At 46.0% G+C, this 16,960-nt stretch overlaps 2 protein-coding genes and 1 long non-coding RNA gene across 5 annotated transcripts; 2 read left to right on the top strand and 1 right to left on the bottom strand.

Moving 5' to 3' along the window:
* The first annotated feature begins 6,407 nt into the window (after positions 1-6,407).
* LOC108124982 (uncharacterized) lies at positions 6,408-6,736 on the top strand. Its single transcript, XR_001773260.3, has 2 exons — positions 6,408-6,533; positions 6,599-6,736. It is a non-coding gene; the product is annotated as an uncharacterized lncRNA (long non-coding RNA).
* A 9-nt stretch (positions 6,737-6,745) lies between these two features.
* Positions 6,746-16,343, bottom strand: LOC108124981 (solute carrier family 2, facilitated glucose transporter member 6). 3 transcript variants are annotated; one of them, XM_070278430.1, is made up of 4 exons: positions 16,199-16,343; positions 8,411-8,889; positions 8,043-8,351; positions 6,746-7,657 (listed from the first exon to the last, which is right to left on the bottom strand). In XM_070278430.1, exons 2-4 carry the CDS (start codon positions 8,874-8,876, stop codon positions 6,861-6,863), a joined length of 1,572 nt encoding a protein of 523 aa, XP_070134531.1. In that variant the 5' UTR covers positions 8,877-8,889; positions 16,199-16,343; the 3' UTR covers positions 6,746-6,860. The 3 variants fall into 3 exon arrangements, with proteins under 3 accessions (XP_070134531.1, XP_070134530.1, XP_017096435.2); XM_070278429.1 differs by lacking the exon at positions 16,199-16,343 and adding an exon at positions 9,714-9,913; XM_017240946.3 differs by lacking the exon at positions 16,199-16,343 and adding an exon at positions 9,042-9,187.
* tun (N-terminal glutamine amidase tungus) lies at positions 11,153-16,205 on the top strand. The gene is made up of 5 exons (XM_017241359.3): positions 11,153-12,209; positions 14,334-14,487; positions 14,557-14,705; positions 14,769-14,893; positions 14,961-16,205. Exons 1-5 carry the CDS (start codon positions 12,151-12,153, stop codon positions 15,089-15,091), a joined length of 618 nt encoding a protein of 205 aa, XP_017096848.1. The 5' UTR covers positions 11,153-12,150; the 3' UTR covers positions 15,092-16,205.
* Positions 16,344-16,960: the final 617 nt, after the last annotated feature.

Genomic DNA, 16,960 nt, shown 5'->3' with positions numbered 1-16,960 from the left:
GTTGGTTGCACTGAAAGCCGGCTGTAATGAAAAGGGGCGGGACAACGGCTTAACTTCTTCCGATTGACTTGGCTTTCCACGCGCGCCACAAACTGCGATTCCTATCTCGGAATTTACACTCGCTTATATTGTAATTGAAATGAAATCCACTCCGGAGCGGCGTCTGATGACGAGGGTATCAGGGAGTGTGAGGGCAAAAGGGCGTGAGCAGACACCCACATCAAGTTTTTCTGGAGTAAATTAGCTGAACTCCTTGCCACAGGCAACGGATTCGTGCCACGGACTCATTAGGATAGCCGCCGATACAAAAAAAATACAGAAGCTGCGCCCGATTTAGGGGCACTTTTTGGGGCGGCTCGTGCCTGGAGGTCAGTCTGCGGAATTGACTCCGGGCGGATAGTCTAGATTTCATGGTCATTAATGAGGGGCATCCGATCGGAATGCGCCTGGGAATCGAGCAAAAAACTAAAAGTTCGTGGCGTGGGCGCTCATCGGAGATGAAATTATCGGCCGCTGCTTTTTTTTTTATCGAAAAGAAGTGGAGACTCCGCAGGCCCTTGGCTGAATCCTGGTATGAAATGTATTTTCTAATTGCAGGGGCGGCCTAATTGAGGGTTCCTGAGCAGAGCCCCGTTCTTGCAATCAGCAGATGCAAGCCAGTACCGAAAATTGTCCGAAAAAAAGGACAAGCCAGAAAAAAATTGAGGAAAGGAGACAAGGACCTGGAGGATTTTGTTGATGTGTGTGCGGGTCGCCAAATTGGCGCAGGTTACGCATGTGCCTCAAATCAAGGGACTGCCACGCGATGATGGATGCAGTCAGGCAGGTTGCATTGCTCTGGGCTCGCCTCCCGATCGGTCCTGTTGCACCTTGCCATCAGAACACGCGTGGCTCAGGTCCCAAGACAACAATCGGCCAATTTCGTAAATAGTTGCCGACAAACGATAAGATAAGGAGTGTTTCTAGGAGTTTGCAGCCCAACAACTACCCATAACTCCGTTGCCCTCACAAAAACCTTATTATTTTGTGTAGGAGGTCGAAGAGGCACGCGATTTCTATAGTGCCATAAAAATGGAAAAAGAAACTAAGACACAGGCCGGCTTAGGACTGACACAGGCATGTCAAAGCCAATTAATAAAAACGCAATTTCCACAAATCGACATTTTTATAGAGTTTACAGGGTTTTATTAGGACATTCCACACCTGCAGTGGTATCAGTAGAGGCCCGTTTGGTTGGATTGGCCGGCCGATAAGCAAAATGAGCAATTACGAAAGGACGAGGCCTCCGACAGGACACTCACCAGCGGGACTGGAGTTGCAGCATTTTCTCACATTAAGGGACGACTCGTCCTGCGCTCCACTGAACCCTGACACTCGCCCACAAAATGGCGGCCACCACAAACTGTTCATGGGGGAAGCGAAGGGGAATGAAGATGGAGAGAGATTCTCTCGGGCGGAGAAAGGAGCCCAGGGACCAGGGTGAGTCCTGGCCCGAAAGTTTGCGTGCAAGAAAGGACGAGGAACCTTTGCTGCGATAAATTAAATGTCTGACATAATTATGGCCAAATTGAAAAGGTAAGGAGATGAGCAGGGCCAGGGCCGCGAAGAAGGAAAACAAGACGGCAGGGACAACAAGGAAAGAATAGGGAGAAAGGACATTATTGTGCCATAAAAACTGAAATTATTTGATCAAACACAATAAACACGCCAATGCAAACATAGAAGCTCGTCGCTGACAGGCTAATGATAGGATGTGAGAAAGGATCCATCCAGATTATAGATTAGGAGACTATAATCGATAAGAATAAAGGGTGTTTTTGCAGATGTGCAGGTTCTTCACTTCATAAATAACTTGCGTTTAAAATCGAAGTAAAAGGTGGTTTTCTTTCGCACGAAAACCTGGACATGGGTTAGGCAGAGACTGTAATGTAAGCATTCCTCTACATCTTTGCAGAAACTCTTTGAGCTCCCCTCTTTCACTTGTGTGTGACTCTAATTATGGTTTTTATGACTCGCAACGCCTCTGGAAATCGGCCAGTACACATCATAGAATCCAAATCAATTATACGCTTGTCTAGGCCATTGAGCTTGCACCCTTCCCTTGAGCTCCTCCTCTCCCGTTAGCCATTGTCCATTGCTCCCATATTCCTACCAGGCACCGGGCCAGGAAAAGTGTTAAAATAACCATAAAAAGTTTGCCACTTCAAGTTCCATCTGCATCGTAATCGTAAAATGCCGCTCCGGCTGCTGCCTGCTCGTCTGGCTAAATGCAATATTTTTTACGATCCATTCCAGGTCCGAGTCCGATTCTGATTCCGACTCCAGATCCGAGTCCCAGGATGATCATTCTGGTTCGTTGGCCCCTTTGGCGGTGACCTGATGAGACGGTCGGCTGACGAGGAGTAAAAGTCAAATACGGTAGCTCGACTAATTGAAAAATTAAAGTCCCTAGCCAGAGCTTTCTAGGCTCGGGATACCACTGGGTCGAAGCAGTTGAGGCGGCACCGCCCACAGAACTTATTCCCATCCTTTTTCAAGTCATGCGGCATTCCTGAGCACCTCTAGTGAGGCCGGACCCCACGGAACCGGCATATCCCCCTCACTGACCGTCCCGCAAAAGGTGTAAAGCTGCCCATTGGGCGGCTAATGTGGCAGTCTGCACACCTTGCCAGACACTTTAAAGAAGCAAAAAGAGGAGCAAACCCCCCGGCTTCAGCGGCGATTATCGGATCGAAGGTAAACACAGGTTCTGGCAAGGCCCCGTCCTCCGGTTACTGCCGAATTTGTAATGCTGCCAAAAATCACTTCTGGTTTTTGCCAATCGATGATCGTTCGTCGTGTGGAGATACATATTTACCAGATACTTGCGAAATTAAAAGGTATCAGAGGTTTGCTTGGCGCTTTGAAGGGTCTGCCGAAAACACAAGAAAGTCCTCTTAAGGGACACAATGTACTCGAATGGATCGCAAGTATTTTAACTTAGTGACTACCAGGTATTTGTTAGTCTTGGATGAAATGCCACCACTGAGCTGGCTGAATGGCAGCTGCATTGGCCAGATCCTCCGATTCTCCGATCGTACCTTTTCGGGGTACTTGTAATTTGCTGACCAGCTCGATCCCCACAAGGTGTACAATCAACAAGAGGCGATCAGCAAAGGGTTACTTTGGCTTAATGCTCGCACTGGTGGATACTCGAGCTTTTAGGAATTATAACTACATTAAGTGCAGCAACAAATTGCAGACACTTGGGGCGTTTTAACAATGTCATTTACACAGGAAGAGTTAAGGGATGGAAAACAGGACCCTAAGTACCCGAGGACTCTCAGCTATAGCCATCGAGAGTCAACTATAAATTACCCGTTTAATGTACTCTCTGCATTGTCATACCAGACAAAGCGGTTATAGTCACAGTTCTGTGCGGTCGAGGTGCTGATTTCCAAATTTATTGCCTTATAAACATAATCAAATTCGCATCAAAACAAAGCCACGGTCCCCTCGAACACGCGTCCTGCTGCGCTCGAGAGGATAATAATGACAGATCCGGTAACCGAGACTTGGGATGATCGCCGAGGACCGAGGTGAGGCTGATCATCCCACCCCGATGCGGTTTACGCTTGGCTTCCCCCTTGGCTTTCCCCGAAAAGGTTCCTTTGTTTTCCCAAAAACCACACAGATTGCTCTTACCTCACATATGTCGCGGCTGCTGGATTCGGAATTATTCCGCCGATTGTCCAATTCGTTGTTGGCACAGCAAACGTTACGTGTCATTTAACCGCCAATGCTACTACCATCTTGTCGGGCTGTTGACATTTCAATCCGGAGAGCGGTAATCGATGCGTCCAAGTGCGAAATTCACGGCAGGTGTTGGATTACCTTCAGGAATCTGACACGCCAGGGGAGGCGACTGGAGAGGGAGGAGGCCGAAGCCACGGCCGCGCATCGCCAGCGGAAACTTTAATGTTCGCACATTTGCAGCTCATCAATTTTCGGCATTATCCCGTGGCAGCATCAGTTCATTCAACCTGAACTCTGTTCGCCGCATCATGTGGCATGTCCATGTTAGCGCCGTCTCTTGTTGACTTAATCGCCCCGAAACAATTTGGCCGATTTTCGGCGTGCTCCGCTCTTGACATGGCCTAAACGCTTGTCGCCTAATGACGGGGCCGCTCCAGCTGGCAACGGATGCAGTTTTCGGCGGATGCCGGGTGCCTGGTACCCTCTACCCACCGCATTATTAAGCCATAAAATTGAAAACTTATTATAATTACATAAACGTACGCCTCGACGCCTAAAGCACTGCAAGAGGATGCACTTTGAAAAAAAGGCCCAGTAAATCGAGTGCTCAATCCAGAGGTCCGAAGATTGTCTTTAGTTGGATGTCTTGCAGTGTACAACTCTTCAGTTGGAGCTGGAGGAAAGGGAATTCAAGGAGGGTTCGGGCTTTTAACGCGCTTTTGAAAGGATCTGGCATTTGGGCGCACGCATCTCGGTTGCTGGCTCTTTTCAAACTTCATCTCGTTAACGACCAAAGCAGAACAGATTTTTCCTCCAATTTTTGCAAAGCCTGGGGCATAATGAAAGGCTGAATTTTGGACCTGCTTCAGAAACAAGCTGTTGACCGTCGATGGCACTTTATCGACATTACCATTACCATTAAACATTACCATAAAGCCAATCGGCGTACTGCACTTAATTGCCACCAATTGCAACTGCTACGCTTCTTTTGGGAGCCACGCGACTCGAAAAGGTTCCTTTTGGACCCCACACGTTGCTGCAACAGAAGATATTTTTTTCTCCGAAACTCTAGGGTCTCCATGTTCCCTTATTTTTGGAATAAGACATTCTGAAAGATATCTAAAATACCTGGTGTTCGACTGCGGCCCTTTTGGATGACTCTACCCGATCCTTCAGGGGAATACCTTGATCGATTTGTAGCTCAATTCTCCATAAAACTGCATCAAAACCTACCAACGAAATTTTCGATCGTTTTTTTTCAAATTTTGTGGGGCTGTCCCTGAAAAATCTTTGCTTTCCATATAGGGCACCGTGCTTTCCATATAGGGCCCCTTTGGATGACTCTATCTTGGCCGATTTCTAACCGATCCTTGAGTGGAATACCTTGATCGATTTGTAGTTCAATTCTCCATAAAACTGCATCAAAACCTAGCAACGAAATTTCCGATCGATTTTTTTTCAATTTTTGTGGGGCTGTCCCTGAAAAATCTTTGCTTTCCATATAGGGCACCGTGCTTTCCATATAGGGCCCCTTCGGATGACTCTATCTTGGCCAATTTCTAACCGATCCTTGAGTGGAATACCTTGATCGATTTGTAGCTCGATTCTCCATAAAACTGCATCAAAACCTACCAACGAAATTTCCGATCGAATTTTTTCAAATTATTGTGGGGATACCCCTAGAAATCCCGAGCTTTCCATATAGGGCCCCTTTGGATGACTCTATCTTGGCCGATTTCTAACCGATCCTTGAGTGGAATACCTTGATCGATTTGTAGTTCAATTCTCCATAAAACTGCATCAAAACCTAGCAACGAAATTTCCGATCGATTTTTTTTCAATTTTTGTGGGGCTGTCCCTGAAAAATCTTTGCTTTCCATATAGGGCACCGTGCTTTCCATATAGGGCCCCTTCGGATGACTCTATCTTGGCCAATTTTCACCCGATCCTTGAGTGGAATACCTTGATCGATTTGTAGTTCAATTCTTCATAAAACTGCATCAGAACCTAGCAACGAAATTTTCGATCGATTTTTTTCCAATTTTTGTGGCTGTCCCTGAAAAATCTTTGCTTTCCATATAGGGCACCGTGCTTTCCATATAGGGCCCCTTCGGATGACTCTATCTTGGCCAATTTCCACCCGATCCTTGAGTGGAATACCTTGATCGATTTGTAGTTCAATTCTCCATAAAACTGCATCAAAACCTACCAACGAAATTTCCGATCGAATTTTTTTAAATTATTGTGGGGATACCCCTAGAAATCCCGTGCTTTCCTTCGGATGACTCTATCTTGGCCAATTTTTACCCGATCCTCGAGTGGAATACCTTGATCGATTTGTAGTTCAATTCTTCATAAAACTGCATCAAAATCTACAAACGAACAAAACCTACAAATTTCCGTTCGTTTTTTTCTCAATTCATGATTTTTTCCCTTTTACCCCTGTTTCCCTATACGGGATACCAATATCGATTCGTGGCCTTATAAGCTTTTTGCATTATAAACTATAAATAAAGTTTCCAATATATTCGATAGTTAAGCGTTAGTTATACTCATAAGCTGTCAGAATCTGTGGGTCTTAGTTCTTCTCTTATACCAAGCATGTGTGGGTCTCTCAGACTCTCATGATCGTAAATCGAATGACGTTGGCCACGAACTTGACTTCTAATAGCGTTGCGAGGGAATCGAGAGTCGAGATGGAATCCACTGCGTTTAAGTTCTGTGATTGAGTGACTGGGTTTGCATCAAGGTGGATAGCAATGCGTGCCACTAATTTATATCACTGCCTAGAAAGGCAGGTGCGTGAGAATTTTTGAATCAAAATGTGAGCTAGTTTTTATTGTTTTGTGTATTTTGTGACCAGGTAGAGACGGCTGCCGGGATCTTATCAGCGAGCGGCCTCGGAATAGGCTGACCTAATCTATTTAATTCCACTTTGCTTGCTCAAAATAAACAGTACTTTAATGCTTTAAATAAAATGAGAATATTTTTCCAATTCATAGTCCCGGTGTAAGAAGTTTTTATGTATTTTGCGAATGTTGGTTATGGTCTATCACAGTACTAAGCACACATGGGGATCTACTTAAGTTAACACAGTCCTTTTGGACTTTCGGCTTCCAGAAATTTCAGTTGTCTGTTTTCCGGACAAAGACCTCCTGCATCTCGACATCAGCCTGAGTTTGACGTTTCCGGCTTTTCCCCGTCCGGAACTGCTCCTCAATTTCCAGGAGGGAGCGGCGGCGGGTCTCCGGCAGAGCCCAGTAGACAAAGACCAGGGCCAAGACGGCCATGACCCCAAAGAAGACGAAACATTTGGGCATGCCGATAGCCTCCTTAAGATCGGGAAACGTCTTCAGGCACACGAAGGAGATGAACATGCCGACGGCCACTGTGAGTCCAGACGCAGGACCTCTCACCCTTTGCGGGAACAGCTCGGAGATCATGAAGAAGGGCAGGGTGTACAGACCCAAAGTGCTCAGCACAATGAAGCCCACAATAGCTATCACTGGCAAATAGGGTACTCCCTGAAGGAATTCACTCCAGCTCTGACCGGCCAGCAGGAACATACAGGCAGACATACCCACAGTGGATATTATTCCCGCCTTGCGCCGACCCCAGAGTTCCAGGATATACCCCATCGGGCAGGTGGTAATCAACCGGGCCAATCCTATCAGCAGAGCACACATAAACGGATCGATCTGGATGCCGGCTTCCGATGATATCTGGACCGCGTAGACGATGACCACGAAGATGCCTGTCAGCTGCTGGAAGGCGAACAGCGACATCAGGATGAGCAGGGGCTTGTGGACCTCCGGCTGCTTGAGGCTCCTCCAAAAGGACTCCTTGACCTCAGCGTCCCGCTGCTGTAGAGACTTTTGCAGCACTTGGAACTCCTCCAAAACCAGCGGATGGGTGATCTCATCTGAGGAAGAAGAGTTCGAAAGTTATCAACTGACTGGAAAAATTCCCAAACGACCTCCCCCAAGAAATTCTTTTCTTTTTTTTCAAAGACACAGTGATAAGGCCTGGGGCTGAGAAATATTGCCCAAAATGTGCCTCTTACCTGAACATGGGAAATGATTAGTTTCATCAGATTTACGATTGCCTGGGAGAATATTAGGGTGTGACTTAAGTGGGGGGCTAATAAACTTCAATTTTTTCATATCAAGTGCAAACAGATAAGCCGGTTAAAATGACAGAACTGCGCTATAAAAGCTAATTATTCAACTTGAAGCAAACGCCAATTGACTTTGATTTCTTCTTTCGAGGAGTCGTAACCTTGGGAAATATGGAAAGTATAACCTTACCTGATTTATTAAACCCTCTGAAGTAATTGAGCGACCGCTTGGCCTCGGTTACTCGCTTCTTGGCCAGAAGCCAGCAGTGGCTCTCGGGTAGGGGCAAAACGCATAGCAGAGCAACCAATTGGTAGCCGCAGCAGATCAGGGCTATCAACCGAAAGTCGTCGCGGATACAGTAGCCGATTCCGTAGAGTATCGTGATGCCACCAGCCACTGAGATGGAGGTGCCCAGGATGAGGCTTCCCCGCGTCCGAGGCACGCTGATCTCGGCCGCATAGACTCCTGGCGGGGCACTGGCCAGACCCATGCCGATTCCTATGAGGATAAGAGCATTATATAGTTGAGTACATCCCTACCAAGACATGGATACTCACCCAGCATGAAACGTGAGACGATGAGCTGCCAGAAAAAGGCCTGCGAGTCAGTTTGACTGGGAGTGGCCAGCAGAATCCAGGCCGCAATGGTTAGCACGTTGAGGACAATAAGAGACCGCTTGCGTCCTATCCTGTCGAGCAAAACTCCGGAGAGCAGTCCTCCCAAGGGAGCCGATAAAGCGTTTACCGATGCGAACCAGGAGCCCTGCGTTTCGGTCAGGTGAACTGGTTCCGTGGGGTCCTTCAGCTGATGCAAAGTAGCGGTTGGCATAGCCAGGGTCATGCCAGTGGAAAAAACACCGATGTTAGCCAGGACGACGGCCACCACCTGGCGGCGTACGGCTCGAAATTGTTCTCCAGGCGGACGTGGCGTCTGTTGGGGCCGATCCAGTCCTGAGACGATCTTGGCCTGCCTGCCATTACTCTCATTTCCGGGCTGGTGTAGACTCTCCTCCTGCTCCTTCATTTTTGGTTGTCAGCTAAAAATTTCATTTATTAAAATAATATTTTAAAACAAACCCCATTCTTTGGTTAGAAATTTAGCCCTTAAGTCAACTTTCCTAAGCAACCAACCGCCACAAAACATGAAAATCACTACCCTGGTATTTGTTTTTCTTTTAATAAAGATTACCTTTTGTTGGCCCACCATAAGGTACGTTTATGGTTTGTATATTTACTTGACTTAGCCTAAACAGCTTTACAGCACCGCCATAGAACTGTCTCACTGATTTCGGGCTCATATTTTTCGCTTAGAGTTCCCAAGATCCGAATTTTAACTACTAGATCAAATACTGGCCCTAAAAATAGCTAACCGGTCTATCGGTTTTGGATCTGAAGATATTGCTAATCAAAGAAAATTATAAAAATATTAAGGGAGGTGATCTGTATGCTAATAGGTAATACGAGTGTGGAAATTTTTGGCGGGAAACTATCAGTAAAAGTTCTTTAATCAAATGGTGATCGTGATCTATTGGGTTAACGTAATGCCTTCTGTTTTGTCACTAATTGTGCACTTGTTTGTTTTCTACTATATACATAAATTGTGCTTCGAAGTGGCCTTGCCACCGACAGCCCGATAGTACTAGTATTAGCATTCTAACCGATAAGAAGTGCGACTGTTGACCCTGTTCTCTTAGCTGCCGGGAGAGAAACCAAAGTGGGACTGGGCCACAGCTGATCTGATCCAGTACTCTAATCGATTTGTTTGTGGATCGCGAGCGAGGGTCTGGCCTTTAAGCAATCGATGCCAATTAACCGTCAATGAGTCCGCATGGCAGCAATTTAACTTGCAACAGATACTCACTTCTACTTGATGTGTGTGGATTTAGTTTTCCTTTGGAGAGATGAAGGAACTGGAGAACCTGCTGCCCAAAAAAAACTATCCACGAGGCGAGAAAACAGGTTATGCCAGGCAGAAAGGTCGTGACTCGAAGTGGATCCCCCAGATCTCGGACTGACACTGAGTGGAGCAAAGCGGAGCGGACCAAACCCGTCGAGTTAAGTCGCTGGAAGCAACTGAACAACGTCGCTGGCCACGTTGTTGGACTTGTCTCCGTCTCCCCGAACTAAACGGATCCGACTCTCACTCTCCCGCTCACAATAAAACACATCCAGTTGGGGAGGGGGTCGTCCGTAGGCGATAAAGCGGCTTGGAGACGTCATCCAGCCAATAGATTTGTGTTTTGTGTGTCATGATCGTTTTGATCGCTGATAGTGGGCCGACGCGCTGATCGGCTCGAATGTCGGCTTTGATAAAGGAACGGGTTGACAGATTACCGATGGATTGGACGATTAGGAGGAGCGGCCACCCTCCTGCTGTTTTTCCACTCGGCAATCAGTGAAATTTTCCCTTATCGGACAGACACTAAGTGACCAATTAAACCGCCCATAAGCTGTGGTAATGGACCTCCTCCGCTATACGGATCTGGTTGGGTTAACTTGGCCTGTCATACATATAGTACAGATACTTCTGCGCTTATCTCACGGGTATGCGGCGGTTGGCAGAGCTTAAATTCTTGGAGGAAGTTCTGCGAACAATCATTTACAGCTATAAACAGACTGAGCAGATTTATCTTATCGAACGAAAAATATTTCGCCTTGCCTTCCGCAATATTTACCGAGTGTGTCGCGACTTTGTAAACCAGATGACTGGGTGGATGACAGCCCCAGCTCGGCGTCACTCTCGGCGGCAACTAATTGGATTTTGCTGAAATGGCATGCTGTCAATTGGCCATTAGGAGTCGGTGGGAGATAAGATAGCATTGATTAGCCGAGGTGTTAGCTACTAAAACCGAAAAACCGTTGAGGAGTATCATGGCCATGAGGTCTTGTTATTGACTGTTTCAGGGTGGTAGATTGGCTAGCTTGCGTCAGCGAGCGTGTGGTGGAAAAACAAGCTAAACGAAAATAGACTGTTAGACCGTGTTATTAATATCTATCTGTAAGAGCGATACTAATTGCCTCCTAAACTCTTTAATAAATCTCTAAAAGGATTGGAAAGTATAGAATATGATATCTACTCAAAGCTAGACTTTATGTTGGCTGTGTAATGAATTTCTTATTTATTTTGTTGACTACTTTAACACCCAACATGTATGCTTGTTTTTTGTCGTTTCAACCATTAAACTCCCGGCTTAGTAAAAGCCCCCTTTCTCTTAAACAGTTCTTCCCCCTTTTTCTTTTTATACCAGCAAAATTTTGGTATTTCGGTTTATTTAGATTGGTATATTGAAACAGGTCCAAGGATGGTCACACCGATTCGGAGCTTCAAACCAAAAGAAAGCAGAACACATACAATGTGCTCGAAAAAAGTTTAAAACAAGCGCGATTTTCACAGGAAACCAATTTCCTTAAAATTCCTCAAGACTGTCTTAGCGCGAATTGACCGAAACTTGGCGAACTTGGCGACAAGGATGTGCCTAGGGAGACCGAGGCAGGGACTTTAATCGAGTGTGTTGAGTCAAGAGTGTTGCCCCAGGCTCTGTCACCTGGCCACCCGCCGCCTGACCGCCCCCTTTTCACCAGGACGCAACCCCCCCAACCCAACTAGGACGGGCAGCGTGGGATGAAAGCGCTTGTTTTCTTCAGGCAGACGTGCCTTGCCAAGAAAATAAAACAAGAGGCAGCATCCTTGGAATAATTTATTCAAGAAATTCGCAAAAAATCAAATCAAAACGAAACGAAACGCAGCGAAATCGAGAATCCGAGAGCGAGAGAGAGCAGAAGTGTATGTTTTGTGTGTGTATGTGTGAGTGACAGTAGAGAAAGAAGAAGCAGCAGCATCCTGGAAGCCAGAGAAAGGCAGGAAAAGCAAAGGACAAAAAACACAAAAACATAGAAACCCAAGGATACCGCTTCGTCGGCTAAAGGACCTCGCATGGATAGCATGGAGGAATGCCGCTAAGCGCAGTCCCAGACGCAGGAGCAGAATCAGCCGCCAGGACAGCATCCTCCTCCAATGCCACCGCACGGACACAGATACAGAGATACGGATACGGTGTCAGACACAGATACAGCCACAGCTACGGACACGGATACCGATACACGACAATAATGTCCCTGCTTTCGTCCAGGCAGCGGCGCATTATGCAGTGATTTAGCCACTCATCCCTCGTCCTCGTGTCTCGTGCCCCAGCGAGTGCCCCCCGCTTCTCCCCACGCCGCCCCCTCACTCTACCAAAGAACAACAACAACAACAACAATAGATTCAGGAGGAAAGTACCCCAAAAGACAGGAGCAAGATGACCACGGACTTTCTGTTCCCCAAAATAGCGGACTGCTCCTATGTGTCCTGTTACTGGTGAGTAGTGGAACCCCAAGCACCCCATGCCCCCGGGCAGGAGCAAAAGCAACAGCTAAAGAACAACAAGCGGCAATAACAAACACAACAAACGCGAAGGAGGGGGGTGGTGGAAACTTTTTCATTAGGCTGCTGACAATCATTCACCCTACCCTCGGCACCTGAATATTAACACAATGGGTAGCATTAAGTAGCAGGGTGATATATGGCATAGCTCCCCGGGGAGAAGTAGTTTTCCTCATCAGATCACTGGATCTAGGCGCCCAAAAGCTAACAATTGCTCCAATCTCAAGGCAGTGTTAGGAGTACTATAGATTATAGTCCTTCCTCCTCCTGCGTGAATGATTATCTCATGCTTGGCCAGTCCCGACCAGACTGCGACGGGCGTTTCGTCTTTTAATTATGTATATTTTATTTTTGTGCGTTATCTCTTTTGGCAGGAACATTCGCCACGCAGCGGAGCATGTCCTTCGGCTTGGGATGGTTTTCATTATCCCAGTGCTCCCCAGCGCTTGTTTCGTGCTCCTCGGTCGTCCATGCCCGGTCGCTTTGCATTCAAATTCGCTCATTACTCACTTGCTTCTCGGAATCCTACACCCTAGCTCCCTTCCCTAGACTCCCTCGTGGAGTCCTGTTCCGGAGAATCCTGATGCGGCGCCGTTTGGTGCTGCGCAGCTCCAGAAATTAGGTCAAACGGTCATGTCTGGCAGCAAGAACAAGAACGTGTGCTGTGTTTACGCCAGTGTGGGTCCTGCGAGTGATGGTATTGGATGGTAGGTGGTGGGGTGGAAGGACGGCTCGTTTTTATTGCCGCATGCGAGAGGCGCGTTTCGACTATAAAACAATCGGCCAACAGCAACAACCACATGGCGCCTACAAACCAAACCAAACCAAAGCGAAAAATACGAGCTATGTGGTGGGGTCTCTGTCTCTGTGTGTTGGGGCACAATATTTAAAATGCTAATTGCAAAAATGGCGGTGACGACGCCGAGGACACAAAGTTATGGCAACTTGGCAGGCAGCCCCCCAAGGAGTTGCCGCCTAAAAAACCGAGGGGAGGAGGTATCGGTGCGGGGCTGGCCATATACCGCCGTGTTTATCCCGCCGCGTGATACCAGTTTTATGTTCTCCGCCACTCCGCCGACGTCAAAGAAGCGGGAAAAGTATAAAGTAAAAAGCGACGAACATAAAAAAAGTTCTTTATTATACGCACCACCAACACACACGCATCCGGATGAAATGTCGCCGCGTCCTCTGACCTCATCCTCTGGTCTTTCCCGCCCTCCCTTCCTTGCTCCTCCTTGGCGAGTCCCGCAGGACATGTTCATTGATTAATTCGCAACTGCTCGCGCACTCCCATTTGCACTTAGATTCATGCTCGTCATCTCATCATCTCGGTGGTGTGCTCGTTCTCCTTCCAGGCGGGAATGGCTGGAAGGACCCGCTCTCTCACCATCCATCCACCACCCACTTCCGCCCACACTCCAGCTTGCTACACACTACTGTAGCGCCCTCTGTGGCTCACAGATGTGCAGTGGCTCGGTTAGCTTAGACATTGCCTCCTGGTGGCCCTAGGGCCCCTGCTCCACTTGCCACTTGCCCCACCGTGGGGCACATTAATAACAACAGCTCACGACATCGCTTCGGACCGTGCCCCGTCGCCTGGCTGTAACTGTTGATATGGCCTGTTTTCTGTTTTGGCTGTGGCACCTAGTTTAATGCCCCACTGGCATGCACCTGGGGGCCCGCCCACTTGTTTGTGGGCTCCTTCGACCGCCCTCTCATGCTAGCAACAATGTGTGGCGGCTGAATTGATTGGAATTTACTTGAAAGAGCCATAAACACTGGCCCACGATGATGGGGGAGGTAGGAGGGCAAAAGTCAAAGACCAAGGCAGCCCCAGAGCAGCCGCGTGCCGAGCAAAATCGATTATTATAATTCCGAAGAGGCGGCCTGTTGCTGATAAAGAGGTTCCGACCCAGCAGCTGGGGGGAACAAGTCACACCACCCACTTGACATTTCGTGCAGGGACTGGTGATGGAAGGGGGCCCTTTAGACTTAAGCTTGATCCTAATCTCCTACGACCCTGTGCAAAATAAAAACAAGTGTCTCGTGTTTTCCCAGCGAGGAAAATGTGTGGAAGCTCTGCGAGCAGGTGAAACGAACACGCCCGGAGGAGCTGTCCAAGTGCTACGCCGTCTTCGTCTCCAACGAGGGTCGCACCGTGCCCCTGTGGCGCCAAAAAGCAGGACGCGGCGACGATCAAGTTGTGATATGGGTGAGTTCTCTAGACGAGATCAAGCCGATGATGATTTACTAATACTATTCTTATTCCGGGATCATCCAGGACTACCACGTCTTCTTCATGCACAATCCATCGCCGAACCGATGTTTGGTCTTTGATTTGGACACCACGCTGCCGTTTCCAACATATTTCCACAAGTACGTGACCGAGACGTTCCGCTCCGATCTGGCCCTGCGACCGGAGCATCATAGGTAAGTTAACCGTCGGACTAAACCTGAATTATCGAACTTATTCGTCTTGATTTAACTCAACAGATTCTTCAGAGTCATACCCGCAGACACATATCTCATTGAATTCTCGTCGGATCGGCGTCATATGCGCCGGCCTGATGGCAGTTGGATAAAGCCGCCGCCCTCATATCCACCCATACTCTCAAACAGTAAGTGATGTTCTGCATCATCTACTATATAACTCATTTAATATATTTCACTTTGTTTATTTTGCAGCAAACTTGCACTGCCTGGGAGACTTTATCTGCATGAGCGCCGGCAAGGGCCCGGGTGCCGTGTACAGCCTCTCGGAGTTTGTGCACAACTTCTACAAGTCGCCCCACGTGATGGCCCAGAACAACAAGTAGAGAAAGGGATCAAGGATCATGGCAGCCGCACATCCACAACCAAATCCAAATCCAAATACCAGACCCTATCGTTTCGTCGTGTTGTCGTTAGCAGACAGTTAATTACCAATTGCATACATATACATACATACATATACACACACATACATATATATAGATATATATATATATATAAATATAAAATATATTTATGATAATGTATTTTTGTATTCAGGTTAACAGAAAATCAAGCAAAAGAAGTTACACGCTGGCGCAGCTCTTCGCGTACATTTGTATTGAAATTCAATTCTAAAGAAATTATAAATCTAATTATACATTTTTTTATTAAACGTATTCGATAATGAGGAAAAACCAATTAAAAGCTAAACCACATATATACATAAATACATACATATATACCGACGAAGAGATTTTTGATTCGTTAATCTCCATATACTTTTTTGTATCTTTAAAGTTAAAAACCAACTAAATGAATGGAAAGCACCAATTACGAGTAAACAGGCCAACGGGTATGATTGAAAGAAGTAAGGAAAACATATATATGCTCTCGATTCTGTAATTCAATTTTTGGCCAGGCTCAAAGCTAACCCACACCTATTTCTAAATTTAAACTTAAATCGATATCTTAATCTAACTCTAAGAACTTGACAGCTTGTTAACTTGTTTTACTGTATTTACATTAATTAATTATCTCGAACCGCAATTATTATTGTAATTCATAAAATTATCTACTTTGTATACAAAGAAAAAAACAAAAAAAACCCAAATCGAAGCTAATCGTAACGAAATCGATGATACTGATTAATGTGTATTGTACTGTATGTTTATATCTAGCTAGTTTTTGTACGGTTTGTATGCCCAAGGATCCTCAGTACTCCCCCATAGTCCCCTCCGGATTCCGAATTCCGGATTCTGGCTTCCGAATTCCCCGCTTAGCGTTGATTTCGATACATTTACCGAACCGTTTTCCCCGTTTCGATTGATAACTTGTGACGCGCAAAGACTGATTCATTATACGCTCTACGGTAGCTGCAGCACCCCGAGTCCCGAACTCCTTCTAGAATCTAGATCTTCAAGAGTCCCAGATCTGTCCTTAGAGTGACCTACCTTCCTTTGCAAGACTTTTCACCATTGTTTGTTGTCCGGCTTCCAATCTTCAAAACTCGGATTAGTTAACAAAACTCGCATTTATTTTTGATTTCGAATTTCGATTTGTATAGAGAGGTTTTTACTCAATTTGTACTGTACTGTACTGTACTGTGGGAATACTAAATACACATGAATATATAAAACATAAAACGATGATGTATAATACATAAATGCTGTGCAAAGTCTCAAAGTTAAACCTAAACTTTTAATTATACGAAACTGTAGCAACAAACACACACAAATTTTGTCAATGTTCTAACGAGTATCTGCATTAGATAGATACCTACATGTACTATGATTTTTAAGTTCCAACTTTTAATCGCTGGCTTATGAATTAATCTGATTACGTTAATCGCTGAAATGAACACCAAGCAAGCGATTGCAATAAAATGTGTAAAAATAATCTATATATATAGTCACTCACTTAGATAGTGCTTGATACTTATCGCGTTTGTAACAGCAAAAGGCGCCACTCTTTTTCTCTTCCAATTTTTCTAATTAACTCCCGATAACATGGCATATTAACAATATTGGGCATCTTGCTAAAGACACAGATATATATATACATATATATAAATATACCTAGCTCTAAGCTAATCATTAAGTTTGGCGCCGGCGGCGTCTTTTTACTCTTTTTTTATATAAGCATATATATATATATATATATATATTTAACTGAAACGAAATCTAAAAGCAACTGAGCAGAAATCGAACAATGAT

This window comes from Drosophila bipectinata, chromosome 2R, assembly GCF_030179905.1.
Source record: "Drosophila bipectinata strain 14024-0381.07 chromosome 2R, DbipHiC1v2, whole genome shotgun sequence".
NCBI lineage: Eukaryota > Metazoa > Arthropoda > Insecta > Diptera > Drosophilidae > Drosophila > Drosophila bipectinata.
The sequence above is the reverse complement of the archived record's forward strand: the minus strand, read 5'-3'. Positions and strand labels throughout refer to the sequence as shown.

Bases quoted from the DNA above. Each gene is read 5' to 3' on its own strand.
- LOC108124981 (XM_070278430.1), bottom strand. From the start codon at position 8,876: ATGAAGGAGCAGGAGGAGAGTCTACACCAGCCCGGAAATGAGAGTAAT. The intron at 8,352-8,410 runs GTGAGTATCCAT...TTATCCTCATAG, and splicing joins CGTCTCACGTTTCATGCTGG to GAATCGGCATGGGTCTGGCC. The intron at 7,658-8,042 runs GTAAGGTTATAC...CTTCTTCCTCAG, and splicing joins CAGAGGGTTTAATAAATCAG to ATGAGATCACCCATCCGCTG.
- tun (XM_017241359.3), top strand. From the start codon at position 12,151: ATGACCACGGACTTTCTGTTCCCCAAAATAGCGGACTGCTCCTATGTG. The intron at 14,488-14,556 runs GTGAGTTCTCTA...GGGATCATCCAG, and splicing joins ACGATCAAGTTGTGATATGG to GACTACCACGTCTTCTTCAT. The intron at 14,894-14,960 runs GTAAGTGATGTT...TTTATTTTGCAG, and splicing joins TCCACCCATACTCTCAAACA to CAAACTTGCACTGCCTGGGA.